The sequence below is a fragment of the Heteronotia binoei genome, chromosome 13 (assembly GCF_032191835.1).
Source record: "Heteronotia binoei isolate CCM8104 ecotype False Entrance Well chromosome 13, APGP_CSIRO_Hbin_v1, whole genome shotgun sequence".
Lineage (NCBI taxonomy): Eukaryota > Metazoa > Chordata > Lepidosauria > Squamata > Gekkonidae > Heteronotia > Heteronotia binoei.
The window spans coordinates 24,238,081-24,258,068 of record NC_083235.1 but is presented as its reverse complement, the minus strand read 5'-3'; the positions used below and the strand labels follow the sequence as shown (position 1 = coordinate 24,258,068).

Here is a 19,988-nt window from a genome sequence, read left to right as displayed (position 1 = left end):
GGGTCAGAACTCAAAAGGAAGACCGCGCCAAGGATGACTCCAAAGAGGAAGGTAATGGCAAACCATCCCTGCTTCTTGCTTGCCTTGAAAGACCCTTACTGGGGTCACCATAAACTAGCTATGACTGGACAGCACTTTACACACACGTTTTCTAAGGAATCAGAGGTACAGTAATTGTAGCTACCATGCTCCAAACCACTGTACCTTAGATGGATAGAAATAAACATTCAATGTACTATCTTTGAAATCCTTTCCTGAATTTCCAAGGAGCCCTGAAAGCAACTGGTTCATCCCTACACATATTTAATTTAATGTTTAGATTTATATCCCGCCTTTTCCTGCAAGCAGGCTGAGGGTGGCTTGCAACTGAAAAGATGATACTGCATTTGTATCCTGCCCTTCACTCTGAATCTCAGAGCGGCTCACAATCCCCTTTACCTTCCTCCCCCACAACAGACACCCTGTGAGGTGGGTAGGGCTGAGAGAGCTCTCACAGAAGCTGCCCTTTCAAGGACAACTCCTGCAAAAGCTATGGCTGACCCAAGGCCATTCCAGCAACTGAAAGTGGAGGAGTGAGGAATTAAGCAAACCCTGTTCTCCCAGATAAGAGTCCGCGCACAACCACGACACCAAACTGGCCCTCAAACATATTTTATTTACTTCACTTATATCTCAGTGGGGACCCAAAGTAACTTACATCATTCTCCTCTCCTTCATTTCAACCCTGTGAGGTTGGTTAGGCTGAGAGTACGTGACTAGCCCAAGATCACCCAGAAATCTTCCACGGTAAAGCAGGGCTCAAACCTGTGCTGCTCAGATCCTAGCCCAACACTCTAACTACTGCACCATGCTGCCTCTCTCTCTCACACACACATACACACAAACATGCATACTCCTACCCCAATTTACACACTCACATAGATTCAGGTGGATAGCCGTGTTGGTCTGAAGTAGAAGAACAAAGCTTGAGTCCAGTGGCACCTTTAAGACTAATCAAGTTTTATCCAACTTTATAAGCTTCAGATACAGTATACCTGAAGCTTTCTTATGCACTCACAATCGCCCATATTGTCTTGATCACAGTTTCCTCCTGTCATACTACCAAATGTTACACGTGTCAATCCACAGCTGCTACTTTGCAATGGAGAAAGGTGGATTTCTAGGGATTGAGCTTCAAAATCACAGAATGTTAGGGTTGCCAGCCTCCAGGGGGTGGCTGGAGGACACCTGGGATTAGAACTGATCTCCAGACAACAGATTAGTTCCCCTGGAGAAAACAGCCACTTGGGAAGATGGGTTCTATGGCCTAACATCCCACTGAAGTCCCTCCACTCCCCAAACCCTGCCCTCCTCAGGTTCCTCCCTCAAAATCTCCCAACCCAGAGCTGGCAACTCTATGAAGTAATTGCCTCTTAATAATTTATTGTACTTTCAAATTAAGAAAACAGTTGAAAAACTGGGAGAAGGAAAGGTATTCTGTGAAGACTTACAGAAAGAACAAGGGGTTTTTTTTAAATCCAGGTTAGCAACTGCAAATCCAGAAGCAGGAGACGATACTTCTTTCAGATTAACTAACATGCAACAAGACTGCACGATCTTGCACTTTTAGTGGAATATCACAATTATACTTTTTTTTCTTTCTTTTTTGTCATCAACAAACTTATGGCAAACCACAGGGTTTTCACGGGAAGAGATGTTCAGAAGTGGTTTGCCATTGCCTGCTCCTGCATAGTCACCGTGGCTTGGTGGTCTCCCATCCAAAGACTAACCAGGGGCTGACCTCTACTTAGCTTCCAAGTTCTGATGAGGCTGGGCTAGCCTGGGCTATCCAGCTCAGGGCAATATACTTCTATCCAGATGGGGGGGAAAGAGGCTTTTTTTCATGAGAAGACCGTCTTTTTACCTGCCATCTACACTACGAACAGATCGCTGTTAACTTATAAAACACAGAGACATTTTGCAAAACACAACCTGGACAGATTTTGTTCCCTAAAGAAAGGACAATGTAGACAGGATAGGAATCTCAAAGCCTTTTCTGCACTCAGTGAAAGGCCCATTCAAAAGGAAGGAAGGCAGGCTTTCATTTAGAAGAAGATCCAATGGAGGGGGGGGGGTGTATTATCAGCTAGCATGAAGAGAAAACAACAAAATGCCCAAAGAGTTCTTATAACCACTCTATTACACACTTAAAACTTTTAACAGTCATTTCCTCTCCCCAGGAAATCCTAGGAACTGTAATTTGAGGGTTTGAGGAGGGCAAAGAGAGCTCTAATACAGTATTCTCAGCAACCTCACCAAACTACTGAGCAGTATTTGAGGAAAGCCACTAAAGTGAAATTGGATTAAATATACACATCTGTAGTATAAATATGCTTTAAGGCCTGGTAGCAGGAAAAGAGTAGAGCAGAGCAGAAGTTATTCTGAATTCTTGAAGCCTAAAGGAATTCAGAAGAATTATTTCAGCTGCATTTATACCCTCAGCTTTATGTTTACCTTACATTCACATTCATTCACCAACATTCTGCTGTCAAACTTGCCTTTCCATTTCAATTGGTGGATGATGACACCATATCCAGAAACACTGGAAACTTTATACCAGATTATAACATCAATGAAGATTTACGTGTGAGTGCAGTTACCATGCGAAGGGATCTATGGCCTGCTCTTGAAGCTTACATCAAACCACACAATATATGAGATAACACCTGTTCAGAATTGATGTATATTATTTTCTGGATGTGTTTTTTTGATATATATTATTGACCACCGAGGAAGGTCCTTGAGGCTGAAACATGTCTGGTCTTGTGTTCTTCATTCGACATGTTCCTCAACTTTGTATGGGAAATTATTACAGCTTAGCAAAGCTTGTTCTGACTCCTAATGCAATCTGATATTCAGGCCCTGTGTTTTTAATTTTACTACTGTATACACTACATAATAAATATTTATTTTGATATTATTGTATTTGCTGTACCTTGTAGCATTTTCAGTCTATTTTTGGTTGAGTTTGTTTCCCCCTTCTCCTTTGAGGGGACTGGAAGAACCTTTGGAGCAGAGGTCTATCAGTGGCTATTATTCACAATGTATTGTTGGAACTCTCTGTCTGGGGCAGAGATGCTCTGTATTCTTGGTGCTTGGGGGGGAGGCAAAGTGGAAGGACTTCTAGCCCCACCTGTGGACCTCCTGATGGCACTTGGTTTGTTGTTTGTGCGTGTGTGTGGCCACTGTGTAACACAGAGCGTTGGACTGGATGGGACATTGGCCTGATCCAACATGGCTTCTCTTAAGTTCTTAGGTTCTTATTAACTTACTATAGGCACTCACATTATATCCCCCACACACACACACAATCACCCTGCAATGAACAGATCACCAGTTTTAAACTTGGGCCACATGGCCCCCTCCCAAAAGAATCTTGGAGAGCATTCAGAACTTCAGGGTGGAAACTGGTGGCCACCAAAGATTTTAACAGCCTTTTACCAATATAAGCTATGGCCAGTGACAGTCAATAGAAGACAAACGGGTTGTATAGCGCTTATCTTATCCTGAGAACAGAATCCTAATTCTTTCCCTTTCTCCCCCTGGCTCTTTAAAAAGGGGCTACAGTAAAGAGAAAATAAACTTAACACTGAAATAAACTTAGCACTGGAAACTGAAATTTTTATGTATAATATTTTGTATTGTGCCCAAGTTCAAATGTATACCTTGAGGGGGTTTTTTTTGGGGGGGGGGGGTGTTAATGCCACTTGTTACCTATTTTCTTTCTTTTTGGATGGGTCTTTGACCGTATTAAACTAAACTTGACTTGAAAAATAACACTTAAGAGGTAGATTATGGCCATGAGGCATGGGGCTGCCAACTCCAGGTTGAAGGCATTTCTCTCTTTAAAGCACTTCTCCAAGCTTGGAAAATGCATTTAAATTTAGAGTTGTTTTCTTTCCACCTCTCCTTCCCTCCTCCCTCTCATCTATTTTCTTTCCTGCCTGCCTGCCCTCAAACATCTGACGTTCATGCTTTGCAGCTCTCAAACATTTGACATTTATTCTATGTGGCTCTTACAATAAGCAAGTTTGGCCACCCCAGGCATAGAGCCTGACCTTCAAAACTGCCATTTTCTCTAGAAGAGATAATTTCAATACTCTGGAGATGAGCTGTAATTCTGGGAGACCTCCAGATCCTACCTGGATCCTGGCAACCCTAATTCAGGCACAAAAGTCTCACTAAATGTATGTCTGAGATATGCCTGCATGAGAAATGTATGCATATAAAAACAAACCTATACAAATAAAGCTGCTGTGTCTATTTGAGGAGCATTCAACAGTAATACTTCCTAATTGGTGGGCAGTAGAAGATTAAAGGGGAGGGAAGGCAGCATCTTCAGATCTCAGAAGCTAAGCAGGGTCAGGTACTTTGAAGAAAGACCACCAAGGAAGACTGTAGAAGAAGGCAATGCCAAACCACTTCTGGAGGGAGGGACAGTGGCTTAGTGGTAGAGCATCTGCTTGGTAAGCAGAAGGTCCCAGGTTCAATCCTTGGCATCTCCAACTAAAAAGGGTCCAGGAAAATAGGTGTGAAAAACCTCAGCTTGAGACTCTGGAGAGCCACTGCCAGTCTGAGTAGACAATACTGACTTTGATGGACCAAGGGTCTGATTCAGTATAAGGCAGCTTCATATGTTCATATGTTTCTCACTTGCCCAGAAAGCCTCTTGCTAGCCTGTTGCTTAGAAAGCCATAAGTCAGCTGTGACTTGACAACACTTCACACACAGAGAAGACAAAAGTTTAAGATGCAATGGAAAAGATACTTGCCCCTCATCCCATAATACATGGGCGGCACAAAGCTACTGTGATAAATTTTTGCAAGTTCTGCACAGGAAGCCAGCATGATGCAGTAGCTAGTGTTGAACTAGGATCTGAAAAACTCAGGTTCAAATCCCCACTCTGTCATGCCCAGGGCTTTTTTTGTAGCAGGAACTCCTTTGCATATTAGACCACACCTCCATGATGTAGCCAATCCTCCAAGAGCTTACAGGGCTCTTAGCACAGGGCTCACTGTAAACCCCAGAAGGATTGGCTACATCAGTGGTATGTGGCCTAATATGCAAAGTGGTTCCTACTACAAAAAAAGCCCTGGTCATGTTTCACCTACCTCACAGGGTTGTTGTGAGGATGGAATGGAGGAAGGGAGAATGATGTTGTACAGACACTTTGGTACCCCACTGGCGAGAAAAGCAGGCTATAAATATATTAAAAAATGAAGAGATCCACACATTTTGACTGACCTTGGTAGGCAGCCAAAAGATGTGTTCATTACTGACATTAACCCTCCCTTAACTTAGGGGTGAAGTAAAGCCTGGCTCTCTAGATCAGAGATCCCCAACATAGTGCCCATAGGCACCACTAATGCCTTTCCCAGTGCCCACCAAGTGTTCTTAGTTAGTGGTTGGGGCCATGTGGAGTTTTTGCCCAGCAGTTCTTCCAACTGGCCACTGGAGATCTGATTGGCTGGGCAAATTAAAATGACATTATTTCAGCTGTAGTTGCCATCACACCTCTTTCCTAGTGTATTTTTAAAATTACTCTTCTTCTTCCTTGCACTTGGGCTTCCTCTGTGGCTCTGCCTTCTGTGGCAGCTGTTTTCTGTTTGGCTTCGCCTCCTGCAGCAGCCATTTTGTAATTGGGCCCACCGTCCTGGCTCAGAATTCCAAAGGTGCCCACAGGCTCAAAAAGGTTGGAGAAACCTGGTAGATGCTCTGAGTTTCAGAAGCCTCACAAGCTCAGTACAACTGCAAGGCCAAGCTCCACCCCATCTTCCAAGTATAACAGTAGGAATTCATCCCCACCATTTTAATGAAGCTGCCAAGAAGCAATGAGACAGCTTGCTTCTTCCCTCACCCTACAAGAACAAGGTAGACCAAGGAGGCCATTTTGAATCACAGAAAGTATGTATATGGGAGGCAGGAGGGATTTTATAAACTTGGAAGATCAGAGACAAGTCCCTGTGTATGTGCTGTTTGGGGCTGGAGCAGGCACCCTAAATGTGCTCTTCAAAACAAGAGGTATGCTCACCACTGGTGACTCTAACAAGCACACTGGTGGATGCCCAGGCAATTCTCCACAAGTGATTTACATTCACATCACTGCAGGGTATTTTACAAACTCCTTGTTCTACTTTTTTCAACAAAGAGTATGACCTTAGACATACCACTATGCCATAACTGTCACAAATAAAATACAGAACATCAGAGAAGGTCTGACACTGTTCAGACACTGCTTTCCCCCTGTGATTCTACTGATGGCAGTCCTGAGGAAGTCTGGCAGTGCCATTCCCAGAGCAACCACCACCAAATAGGCCAGGGCCTTGTTTAGATGTTCAGCTTTTATAATTAAACGCACTAATTATAAGCCTCTAGCCCTTTGACTTACAGAGGTTGTTTGGTAGAATTAGTCAAATTGCCCAAGGCACCTAGTGCTGAGGTAGACAGCAAATTGCCAATTCATTAGTAGATTACTAGATTACTTCTACCACAATGAACACCATTAATATCTAGTTACTTACTTTCCTTTTCTTACACGTTTATTCTCCACTTTTCTCTCCAATATGTGGACACAAAGCAGCTTCCATAATTGTTTTCTGCGCCTCCATTTTACCTCCACAACAACTCTATTGGTAGGGTTACCAGCTGCCCACAGCTGGCAAGAGACCTCCCAACCCCCATCACCTCTGCCCACTGTCTTTCAGCTGGAAGGGAAATGGTGGGCAAAATGGGGGTGCACATAATCAGCATCCCCAGGGTGATGGCGTCACTTTTTCAACCTGAAAGTGACATCATCACATCAGGTGATGCTCTCGCATTTGCCCAGAACTCTATAGTCAAACCACTGAGTTTGGAGCTAATGCTAGAGAGTCACCCCACAGCATAGTGTCATTGCTTCTGAGTCCACAAGTGATGTCACCACAACAATCATGCATGCGTGCACACACAATAAGTCTCCCCGCCCCCATCTCCCACCAGTTGCCTGTCTGGGCTAAGAGAGAGGAACCACTATCAGGCTGTTTTAAGCCAGGGAGAAGGAGGAGAGAGGTAACAGACAAAACAGAAAAGAACAAGAAAGACCAAAGAGGCCATTTTCAGTCATGGAAACAGTAAGTATATATGAGGCAGGGGGGATTTTAAAAACCATTCCTCAGAACTGCAGCCTGGAAATACTGCATCCCCATCATAACTGCCTTTTAGGGCAATACAATAAGACTATAGTTCCAATATTTGGGCCAATATTCTATTCAGTTGCTCAGTAAGAAGTCGGTTTCTGCCTTAACATAAGAACATAAGAGAAGCGATGTTAGATCATGCCAGTGGCCCATCCAGTCCAACACAGTCACACAGTGGCCAAAAAACCTGGTGTCAGCAGGATGTCCACCAGTGGGGCTAGGACACTAGAAGCCCTCCAACTGCCCCCCCAAACACCAAGAATACAGAGCATCACTTGCCCCAGACAGAGTTTCATCTACACCCTGTGGCTAATAGTCACTGATGGATCTCTGCTCCATATGTTCATCCACCTTCTAGTAGTCTGGCCACTTGTTCTACTTGAAGATAAACCTGCCTCAAGTAGCAGTGAGAAGTCCCACAGAATGTCTTGGAAAATTCAGAATGCAAAACTAAATTTTTTTCCCCAATTTTTTTTCTGAGGACTTTCTCAATTTTTCCAACAAAAACACACACACACACCTCAGTCCCAAGTTTTCCTCTAGAGCTTCAAGACCACCAGAACTTTAACACCTTTAGCTCTAACACAGTTACACACTCTCGGAACTGGCAGGACATTCCCAGAATCACCAACAATTTTAAGATGGGTAGCTTCTGTAAACAACTGTTACTGATTAATTACTGGAGTGCTTCGAGATAACACTCAAAAAGGTTTAAGCCATTCAGCTCCCTGTAGTATGCAACAAACCAGGGCAGTGTCCTTCAGTGATATCAACTTTAAACAATTCTGTGAACTTGCAATGAGGCCCTTTAGCCCAATGAAACCCCATCCTGGGCCCACTTGGCACTACCTCATGGGGCTGTTGTAAGGATCAAAGTGAAATAAATAAACAAAATGGCCAGCTTTCTTTGCAATTTCATGCAAGTGATGATGAAGCCTTGTTTCTGTACATTCTGCCAAGGTAAGCCCCATTTTGCCAATATAAACACACACAAACCATTCAGAACTGACATAAGGCACTACTATTCTGCGCTCAGTATCTGTAACTATGAAACAGCAAGTGTGGATTACTCTACTGACAGGAATCTTTGCTCTAAATTTAGACAACATTTCAACATTCTCCCCTCTGGTTAGAGTGTCAGGATCTGGGAAACCCAGGTTCGAATTCCCATCTCTGCTGTGGAAGCCTGCAATGTGATCCTGGGCCAGTCGCACATTCTCTACCTAACCCACTTCGCAAGGCTGCTTGCAGGATAAAATGGAGGAGAGGAGAATGATGCAACTTGCCTTGGGAAGAAAGGTAAGGCATAAATGAAATAAATCACTATAGTGAACTGGATTATTAAGTTATAAGAACATAAGAGAAGCCAAGTTGGATCAGGCCAATGGCCCATCCAGTCCAACACTCGGTCACACTGTGGCCAAAAAAACCCAGATGCCATTAGGAGATCCACCAGTGAGGCCAGGACACTAGAAGCCCTCCCACTGTGCACCCCAAGCACCAAGAATACAGAGCATCATTGCCTCAGACAGAGAGTTCCATCTATACCTTGTGGCTAATAGCTACTGATGGACCTCTGCTCCATATGTTTATCCAACCCCCTCTTGAAGCCATCTATGCTTCTAGCTGCCACCACCAACTGTGGCAGTGAACTGCATGTGCTAATTAGGAGAGCCAGTTTGGTGTAGTGGTTAAGTGTGCGGACTCTTATCTGGGAGAACCAGGTTTGATTCTCCACTCCTCCACTTGCACCTGCTGGAATGGCCTTGGGTCAGTCATAGCTCTGGCAGAGGTCCTTGAAAGGGCAGCTGCTGTGAGAGCCCTCTCCAGCCCCACCCACCTCACAGGGTGTCTGTTGTGGGGGAGGGGAAAAAAGGAGATTGTGAGCCGCTCTGAGACTCTTCGGAGTGGAGGGCGGGATATAAATCTAATATCTTCTTCATCTTCTTCTTCTAATTATGCTTTGGGTGAAGAAGTACTTCCTTATATCTGTTCTAACCCTAATGCTCAGCAATTTCATTGAATGTCCACGACTTCCTGTACTATAAGAAAGGGAGAAAAGTACTACTTTCTCTGCCATGTATAATCTTGTAAACCTTTATCATTTCAACACCCCCCCCATTGTTGTTTCTCCAAGCTAAAGAGCCCCAAGCTCTTTAACCTTTCTTCAAAAGCTTTGTCTGAAAACCAAGTTCCTAGCTGGACCATTCAGGTCCCCAGTAGATCACTAATTTGTAAGAGGGGCCTTATTTTGAATGGACCAAGGATAACGGACCCAAGGATAAAGCCCAGGCCAGCATGATCTCATCGGATCTTGAAAGCTAAGCCGGGTGAGCCCTGGTCAGTATTTGGATGGGTGACCAGCAATGTTCCCTGTAAGCTGAGTTAGTGTGAGCTAGCTCACAGATTTTTAGCCTCCAGCTCACACATTTTTGTCTTAGCTCAGGAAGGGTGACCCCAGAGCACAATAATTTATGCAGTAGCTCACAACTTTAATGCCAGTAGCTCACAAAGTAGAATTTTTGCTCACAAAACTCTGCAGCTTAGAGGGAACATTGGTGACCTCCAAGGAATACCAGGGTTGTGATGCAGACGCAGGCAACAGCAGACCACCTCTGAATGTCCCTTGCCTTGAAAACCCTTCAGGGTCACCATAAAGCAGCTGTCACTTGGTAGTTAAAAACAAAAAGGCTAAAGGGCAGGGAACTCTGAATCCACCCAAAGCCCAAAACATAAGACAACAATTCTTTAACCCCTCCATGCCAACATAGCCTGCAAAATAAGCTGTATCAGAATTCTTCTTTTAGGCACTTCGGCTACCTGCTTATGTTTACTTTTGTCCTGGCAAAACTCAGCCCAAGGTACATGGGTTGCTTACAACGTTGAAAAGAACCCTTTGCCTGTTACCAGGCTTAATCTCCTCAAACAAATAACTCAAATTTCCTGCACTGTACCACCCCAAGCCACAGATGGGTTGTAGGGGGAATCACATGCCCAAACTAGGCATTAACACCAAATTTTCCCCATTTCAACAGCATTCCACCGATGTGAGAAACAAACGTGGGAGTCTTTATTCCCTCAAACCAAATTCTTCCATTAAAAGTCTACACATGTTCCAACATTATTTGGGTGTCAACTGCTTATTAATAGCTCACATTAAAAAAGCATGTGCATAAAAATGCCGTGAAAGAAACAAGGGTATTACCAATGGGCACAATAAAATGAGCCAGACCAAAACCATTTTGTGTGTGTGTGAGAGAGAGACAGAATTCAATCATGCAATAGCCCTTCTGAAGTTGGAAACAAACAGTCCAGGAACTATTTTACCATCTCATGTACTGTTTACGCAGACAGGCTATTGACTAAGCAAATTGAGATCCATAACAAACCCAGAAGAGGATATCCTTGGACACAAAAAGCAGTGTTCGGTCTTGGTTCTGAAGCTCTTTGGAGCTCAGATGAGCCCTCTTATGCCCTGTCCCTCCTACTCTGTATACAACCAGCTAGTGGGAAAGAACTGCTGATCACTAATTTTGCATCGAAGTGTCCCTACACAATAACGTGCCAGTCATGCCCTCTTGTACAACCCAGAGGCATGCCCACAAACACTGGCAAGTACTAACAGGCCTAGTTCACGTATACAATAATCCATCACTTACCCATGTTATATAAGATTTTGGGCGGTAGCAGCTATAATCAGCAGCCAGGCTAGTTCATGATTATACTTCAGTTGGTGGTGAAAAAAAAATATTGAAGCACATTTAAAGTAAACCAAGTACTTCACAGAAGCCTTGTCCTCTACTGGCTTCTGCTCAAAGGCAAGTTCTACTCTTGTGTCTGTAGCAATAAAGACTAAAGAGCATACATAAACCAAGAGCTTAAAGCAGTAACTCAAGAAATAAATCAACTCGCAATTGAAGACTCTTGGGCTTTTAAAAAAATTAAAAAGAAAAATAAATAAAACAAAACCGGCAAGGGTAATTACCCTTGGGGGGGGGGGGGGGAACTATCCTAAAATAGGGTAGAAAAATGCATTCCACTTTCAGGGTCATTTCAGACCTTACACAGAGGCCAGCCCAGGTTTGCCAGTGTGTGTACACTCAACAGAGAGACAGAATCCATCAAGGCCCCCTGTACAATGCATGACCTTGCTGCGATTACTTGCTATATTTTTAGGGATCCACATTTTGAACATCTTTAGGGGTATGCCTAAACAAGCAAATGTGAAGGAGGCTTTAGAGTGAAATTCTAAGTATCCTTAACTGGAAATAAACACTTTCACAATGAATGAATTTGCAAGCCAACATGCTTGGGACGGGGGCTTAAACATTTCCAAGGCTTGATAAAAGCAAGTGTTCTCTGACTTGAGCAACTGGGCATGCACGGTACATCACGTATCTGTCTCAGATTCTAGTATCTGTTGCTCATTTCTGAGACTCTCAAATTACTATTTTTTTAAAAAAGAAAAACAACAACAAAATTATTGTTTCTAGAACACACAATTGAAGAAATGCTGCTTTTACCATACACAAAGTTTCTGCCATCATATGTTCTAAAACATTATTTTTCACTCTGGTGGCGCCAACACAATGTCCCAGCGACAGTGGTCCAATGTTATGCCCCCCTGACATGATGTTTGCACAACAGTTGGTAGAATCTATCCTGAGCAGTGTTCCCTCTAAGCTGAGTTACTGTGAGCTAGCTCACAGATTTTTAGCCTCCAGCTCACACATCTATGTCTTAGCTCAGGATGGATGACCCTGGAGCACACTAATTTAAGCAGTAGCTCACAACTTTAATGCCAGTAGCTCACAAAATAGAATTTTTGCTCACAAGACTCTGCAGCTTAGAGGGAACATTGACCCTGAGCACTTATTTGCTGGCAGGAGAACAAGACACAAAAGCTTAGCCTTCAGTTCAGGCAGAAGAGCAGAAGAAAGCTGTTTGCCTCTTTTTTTTTTTACATTCCCTAAGCCAGCGTTTCCCATTTGCAGGGTTGCAACCTGGTACCAGGCCACGCAAGCCTCAACGCTGGGTCACCAGAGGCAGCCCGACTGACCCCGCTCCTTCCACTCTCTATTTATCTTTGGTGCAGCACTCCAGCCGCTGTCTCCCATGCCACTGCTGCTGACTGTAGCACTCTCTGAGCATCCTTCAAGTGGAGGATGCTCAGAGAGCGCTACAGAGACTGTGCACTGGCCAGAAGCCCTCCCCCATCTCTCTTTGATGTTCGGAAACATTAGATGAGGCAGGGAAAGCTCCTGGCCAGCATGCAGTATCTGTATTGCTCCCTGAGCATCCTCTGCCCGGACCACGGGAAAAAACCAGGCCAAAGGGGGAAAATTTGGGAAACCCTGACCTAAGCCAATGAAAGCACCAACATAACTTCAACACATTTGGGTAGGGGGCAGTCCACAGCATAATGGCAGAGAACATACTCTGCAAATGTAAAATCAGTTCAGTACCTCTTAAGTGATTTCAAGAATCAGAACTGGAAAAGACCTCTAACAGAGACCCTGGACAGTTGCTGCTTGCTAAAGCAGGCCAGTGCTGGACTGGATGAACCCCTGTTTTCACACTTGTTGCAAACAGATGCCCCATGCAATTCACAATCAGTGTTCCCTCTCAGCTGAGTTAGGGTGAGCTAGCTTTCAGTTTTTTAGCCTCCAGTCCACACATTTTTGTCTTAGCTCAAGGATGACCCCAGAGCAAACTAATTTAAGCCGTAGCCAAATTGCTCACTCACAACCTTAATGCCAGTAGCTCACGAAGTAGAATTTTTGCTCACATGACTCACAGCTTAGAGCTGTTCACAATGCAAACATACAACCAAAAAAGCAACAATAAAACTGCTTTTTAACGAGATAAAGAACAAGCAAGTTTGGTTCCTCTACAAATGCTTTCCTTCTTTCCTGCATCAACAAGGTAACGAACACATCGGGCTGTGCTTCCACACAGGGGTTTTGCCCCAGTTTCTAACTGGAGTGGGGTTCTTTTGAAGCATCTACACAATGTCTTCAACTAATTATCCTGCTTCCATGTCTTTTCCCTGCTTTGTTATTATCTTCCCAAGCCTGTTCTAGTATAATCCTTCAGGAAATTGCTACAATCTTCCCAAACCTGTTCTAGTATAATCTTTCTGATAAAACTGCAATCTGAGTGCTGTTGTATGCCCACACAGATGGGAAGATGCACTTTTTTGCAGGTCCATCCACATCAGAGCCACTGTCCTCACCCAAACCCTCCACAGTTGCTATTTCCCCACCCAAATACCACCAAGGAGATTTTTTAAAATTTGTAACTGACATTTTTTGAGTTTAACCAGGGGTTGTTTTGTAGAAAAAAAGGTGGTGGAGCTCATCCAGGGATTGTAATGCAGCTGCACCTACTATTCAATGGACAAGGTAGGTGAGAAGGAGGAGATGGGAACCCTCAGAAAGGTTCAGGAGCTGTGCTCCTGTGAACTCCCACTGAATCTGAGGCCTGAGTTTAACACTACAGCAAGAAGTCAATTACAGATTTTAAGCTACAGCAATATTGCAGTGAACAAATGTGACTGACACAGCACTATACCTTAAGATGTACTGCTTAAGCTTAGCGCTATAGCACAGGGAAGGTCAAACTTGCTTAACATTAGAGCCACACAGAATAAATGTTGGAGGGAGGGAGGGAAGGAAGAAAGATGGGGAAGGGGAAAGGAGGAAAGAAAGCAACTTTAACTTTAAGTGTATTATTTAAGCCGCTGGCTGGCTTGGAGAACTGATTTAAAGGGACAAATGCCTTCTCCAAGCTGGCTGACAGGTGAGGGGAGCTTCAGGAGCTACACAATATGTGTGAAAGAGCCGCATGTGGCTCCCAAGCCACAGTTTGGCCACCCCTGCTACGACAGAATGACAATTGCTTTTTTAAAAATCCGTCTGAGGGCACTGGGGTGGGGAATGGCAGTCGTGGTGGGTGTATCAGGTAAGTGCAGGGAGGCTGTGTTGTGAGGGTGTTCCACGACGGCAGCAGAAGGAACTCGACAAATTGTTACTATGTGAATGCATCTTTAGGCCCTACTGAATGAGGACCCTTCCTTCATAAGCCACATTGATGCAAACAGGGCCAGGGCCAGAGCATTCTCCAATTGTTTCAACTCCTTTTTTTTTTTAACCTAAGAGCTCCTACGGAATTATAACTACTACAATACATGGTGACGTCTGCACTACTCTAACAGCTACTAACACTTGGGAAAAGTGCCCTGAGCTTTCTCCATAAGGATGGTTACCATACCTAGCACTGAGTCTGCTCACACAGCATCTTCAAGGACCTAAACTTTCTGTAGGCACTCCCAGTCATTGCTTGTGTTTTAAATACTCCATATCAGTAACAGCCAATCTTTTGAGGAAGTGAGTGAGACAAATCAAGTTCAAAGTATCAGACAAGGTCACCCCAGTGTGCAATGCCTATCTCTAGCTTACAGAGCTCAAAATCAGCCAGCAGGAGAAGAAAAGCAGGCATTCGTGGTGGCCTGACTCTCATAGCCAGATTCACACCTCTTTCTGCTTGCACCCAGGAATGCCATAGTCCTCCACAGTCTCCACCATGTGCAAAAATGCTGCTGCAGTTTGGCTATCCGCTGTGGCTCTACACAATCCCAGTCACTCACTCAAATGGAAATATTTTGTGCCTGGCCACAGGAAGTTCTACTTTATTTGGGAACCACGACTTCATTGCATGCACAAATACTGAAGCAGGAAATCTACACAGTCAGTGACAAGTATCAGGGATGGAGCTATGACTCAGTAGCAGTACTCCCTCTAAACTGTGGAGTCTTGTGAGCAAAAATTCTACTTTGTAAGCTACTGGCAAGTTGTGAGCTAAAGCATAAATTAGCTTGCTCTGGGGCCATTTTTCCTGAGCTTAGACAAAAATGTGTGAGCCAGAGGCTAAAAAACTATGAGCTAGCTCACACTGACTCAGCTCAGAGGGAGCAGTGCTCAATAGTACAACATTTGTTTTGCAGGCATAAGGTCCCAGGTTCAATCCCTGCCATCTCCAGTTGAAAGACTCAAGCAGCAGGTGATAAGAAAAACCTGAGACCTTGGAGAGCTGCTGCCAGTCAAAGTAGACAATACTGACTTTCATGGACCAAGGGTCAGACTCAGTATAAGGTAGCTTTATGAGTTAAGGGAAGGAACCTACGGCTCAGTGATAAGAGCCTCTACTTGGCATGTAGAATGCCCAAGGTTCAATCCCCAGCATCTTCAACTAAAAGGACCAGGTAGTAGGTGATGTAAAGGACCTCTTTCCAGAGTCCTGGAGAGCTGCAGACAGTCAGAGTAGACAATACTGACTGACAAAAGAGATCTGTAGCACTTAGAACAGCCTTTCACAGCACGCAGTCAACAGACAACGGGGGGGGGAGGGGGATGTAATATATATAAATTAGCAGGGCTCCTATGGAACAATCCATGGAGTTTTTCAAAAGGTATGAAACCAAGAATAATGACGACAGTGAAAATAAGCTGCTTGGTGGGACTGAACCACAAAGGTCTGAACAAGCAGTGAAAAAGCCATGAGAAAGATATCTAAGGAGACCAAAGTTTGAAAACAAACTATGAAGAGTACGTTTGAGGTGGTTTGGGGTATGTGGAAGTAGAAGACAACCAGATGTGCAGAAGGGGCAATATGAAGACAGGAGTGATGGATGGAGTGATCCATTTCTAAAATCAGAGAGACTCAAGCATGTCTGGGAATCACACCATCCCTGCATTTACTAAGCTAATCCTAGATAGGTCTGAGTGGGTTGCTCAGAGGTGAGAGAAAGCCACTCTGCAAGTGCACAGGAAAACTCTTATAATCTCTGTATGTTTCAGGGGAAACTAAAAGTAGTTCACAAAAGCTAACCTTGCCACTGTTGAGCTCTGGTTTAAAATAAAGCTCTAAAAAGATGGAAGTCGTCCAAAGAGACTTGGTGAATTGCAGAGTAGCTCAACCACTCACGCAAGAAAAGAGTGATGGTTGGGAACAGGAAATGCTGACCTATGCAAGGGGGGAGAATGAGAAGTGAAAGAGAATTGAAAATACATCTGCTGACTTTAGAAATTACACAATAATGATTATTCAGTTATGGCTCAATCACACGATGCGCTAAAGTTTATGATTAGGCACTGCCTATATCCACTATACAGTCATCATATATTTAGAGGGTTGGATCTCGCTCAAAATGTTCTGTCCGCGGGAGAATTCTCAGCAATTTCCCTCCCACAGCCAGCTTCCACCCCAAACCAAGTTAAACAGAGGTATTTGGAGGGTGGCATTCTAGACTGCAGTTGGAGGGAAAAGCAGAGAAGTCACATGGTCCGTGAAGGAAATCCTTCATCCAATGGAAATTTTAGGTCGGATCCAAGCCAGAAGGTTTAGAAGCTCCAGAACTGTTTCTTTCCTATGAACTGTAGCCATTATGACCATGCTTCACTAGGGAATGTGAATCACAAACTTTACCTTAGACATAACCTGTAAACAGCTCAGAGAACACTGAGATGGTGCACAGACAAGAAGCCTTATTTGTTCCATTAAAACATAGATTTGAGGGGGGGGGGGGACCGGAACTCTCTATTTTCCAAAACCAGAGCTTGAAAGACCCCAAGTTATGACTCATGCACCGCAACTTAGCCAGAAACTTCAGTAAACCAGCTCAGTTTGAAGAAAGGCTTTCTTTATCCCTAGGGTTACCCCAACCCCCCTGAGGGGCAGTGACAATTTTGTCTATTTAAAGATGAAAATGATCAGGGGCGGGTGACAATAGGTGAACTCCATCTCCACAATCATTCTGTAGAACAGGGCAGAGGGAAACAATATAGTCACTATTTTCAGGAATCCCTTCTGCCAAGTATGACAGGCAGATTCCCTGCCTGATGTTTCTTCAGGCTGAAGTTCCCTCTTTCAGAAGAGCAAACAAGCACAATCCTGTGCCCCAATGACAATTCCCAATGTTTTATTCTCAAACTTGCCCGCATCTCCCCCAATACAGCCCACCACCATTTTCCTGCTCACCCACCCTCAATTCTGAGGTACAGTTTTCAAAGTGAATTCACAACAGTTCCTCAGAGCTCTACATTTTACTGTCTCTGGGATATGCTATGTCACGCACTAAGTGTGCACTGCAGCTTGTCCTTTGGTTTGGAAGATAAAATTGGGGGCGGGGGGGAGAAGCAGCACTGATTTTGCAGATGTCCAGATTCCACCCATTTGCTAAACCTCAACATCTCAGGTTTTGGCACCCAGTTCTGCCTTCAGGACAGTCCATTAAATATTCACACTTGACCGCCTTTCCATTTGCCTCCCCTCCCCATCCCCAAATCCATTTTGTGGAGAGTTTCCAGCTCTGGCTTCCTGACAAGCTGAGAGGTAACTGAGGTAGGATTTGAAGGCCGGGTCCCTAAAGATCAAACCTAGAACACAGGAACTACTATAGACAGGGATGAAGCCCCCGAGAGAACGATTTACATCTCGAAACCGGAAAGGAAATGGAAAGAGAAGTTTCACGTGAGCCCTCGCTTGGCATGACCAAGTGCATACAGTTGTGAATGGAGCACTAAAACCAGGAGGTGGATTTTAAAAAATAACAATAACCATAATTAGTGAGTGTGTATTTATATTTGTAGAAAACAGGATGATTTTCAGCATTCTTTTTCATTCATGTGTCTTTAAAGCTGCACAGAGGCAGGGGACGGTTATTCTAGTATACAGGGAACAGATTTCATTCAAAGCTCTCTCAGAAGCAGATGGTGATTTTAATATTTCTCCATTTCGTCCCCCCCCCTCCATGCACATAACCCAAACTCTAGCCCGGTCCCTAAATCTTAACACACATTCACACTCATACACAAACATCTTCCTGGAAGAGAAATGCACATAATGGGTCGCATTCTGTGTACATTGGGGGGGGGACCCAAGCTAGTGAATGCAAAGTATGCAACATCCTCCTATACACCCCCCTCAATGCATGATTTTTTTTAAATAAGAAAAGCTCTGCGGCTTTGTTCAAAACTGCAAAGCATATGTAGAATTCCTAGGAGCAACAATCTCTCCCCCCCCTTCGGGGGGGGGGGGGAAGCGCTAACCATAATAACACCCTTGTTGCAAGAAACCGAAGGGCGGCTCGTTGTTTATAGTAGGGGAGGTTACTGCAGACAACCTAATAAATAAGGACATTTGGCATTTCTTTCATCAGACGAAACGGGAGGAAAACAAAAGGCATGTAAAGCGAAGGAGAAGAGAGGGGGAAGAGGTTTTTCAACTCACCTTCAAGGGCAAAAATAGGGGCGACCCCTGCTAGTGTGTGCAAAAATCCTAGGAGCAGCAGCCAGGGCCCCATCATTTGAACCCTGTGGGCCAGCATGCTTGTGCAGAGGGAGGGGGGGAAATTAGGTCTCTGTAGACAGTCTTTGCAGGACTCGCAGCTACAGCTGCCGCCTCTCCTCCTGAGCTCTCCTCTTCTTCACTCTCTTCTTCCGAGGGTCTTCAGTTTCTTTCACCATCCGCGGAAGGGAGGGAGGTATGGGGGAACACGGATTGCAAGGAAAAGCCCCTCGCCCTCCTCCTCTCGCCCTCCCAGCCTAGGAGACAAGAGAGCCCAGCCGCGGCAAAGGCTGGGGAGGGCAGAGAGGAGGGGGGGTTTCAGCCCTTCTTCGCAAGAAAGGAAGGCTGCATGCAGGAAATAATAATAATAATAAAGCGGGGTGAGGAAAGCAAAGGGGGGAGGAATGAGTGTGAGGCACAATCGGCCACGGACCCTCCGCCTCCTCCTCGGTGCACCAGCCTAAACGCCAGCCGAGGTGACTGCAAAGACCATCAAAGGCTCCCGAGAATGATGCATGGGGGGAGAGAGGAAAAGACGGGGGGGGGGGAAGAAGGGGGTCCTTCTGGATCCAGAGGTGGGGGGAGAGAAAGAGACGGGAGAGGCAGCAGGCTCCTTGCTTCCCTCCTAGGTGTGCAGAGGATGCACAGGCTTGAGTGCCGCTTGCGCCCCGCTGGCGTTGCCTGCACGGGGAGAGAGGGAGGGCGGGGGGGGCGTCTTCTACGCCTGCCTCTGTTTGGACGCAGGAGAGAAAGCAGCCCCTGCCTGGCGCTGCAGAAGCCTCAGCCGCCTGATGGAGCTCGCGCCGCCTTCTGCCTGCCTGACGTCATAGGCTCCCAGGGAAAGGCAGGGGAGGGCGCTGCGAACCGGGACTACGCGGCACGGGTCTGAGGGCGCATGCGCTTCCTGAGCCGTCTTCCAGCTGCTGGATTTGGGAGGGAAGGCAGCTTTTCTTTAAAAAAAAAAATCCTTCATCATCATTCCGGGGGGGGGGGGGCAGGCGGGAGAAGAGTGTGCCAGAAGCTGCGGGGAAGGGGCCGTGGAAGTGAATCTCATCCCTCCCTCCCCTCCCATCCAGTGGAATCTCACTTCTTTCAGCCCCCCCGCCCCCAACTCCAGCGGTTCCCTTTCAGGCATTGCAATAGGAATTGCTTTGGCATTGATTGAAATTGCAACTCGCTTAGGCTGTTTTGGGTTTGTTTCTTTTTAGCAAAACGCCACTGCACGGAATGCTGCGGTGCCCAGTAGCAAACACCCCCCCCCCCCCCAATCGCACAAAGGAAGCTCGGAGAGCAGCGAATAGCAGCCAGCCTTCTCCCCTTCCCCACCCTCATCGTCGGCTTATGTGGGAGCAGCGGCCACTCCTCCCGGGGAAAAGGTAGCTGCCGCGCGCACGCGCTCGCACGGTTCCAAAGAGAACACCTCTCCCG

General features: G+C 45.3%; 1 protein-coding gene across 6 annotated transcripts in view; it reads right to left on the bottom strand.

Annotated features, from left to right (window-relative positions):
• Positions 1 to 19,314, bottom strand: part of LRP1 (LDL receptor related protein 1) — a 518,071-nt gene extending 498,757 nt beyond the window's left edge. For 5 of the 6 annotated variants that reach the window (XM_060252262.1, XM_060252264.1, XM_060252265.1 and 2 more), the window contains exon 1: positions 18,504 to 19,308. In XM_060252262.1, the coding sequence (XP_060108245.1) occupies positions 18,504 to 18,600 (97 nt within the window). In that variant the 5' untranslated portion in view covers positions 18,601 to 19,308. Of the gene's footprint in view, positions 1 to 18,503 lie in introns of all 6 variants that reach the window. The other variant, XM_060252267.1, reaches the window with a different exon arrangement.
• Between the last annotated feature and the right edge of the window lie 674 nt (positions 19,315 to 19,988).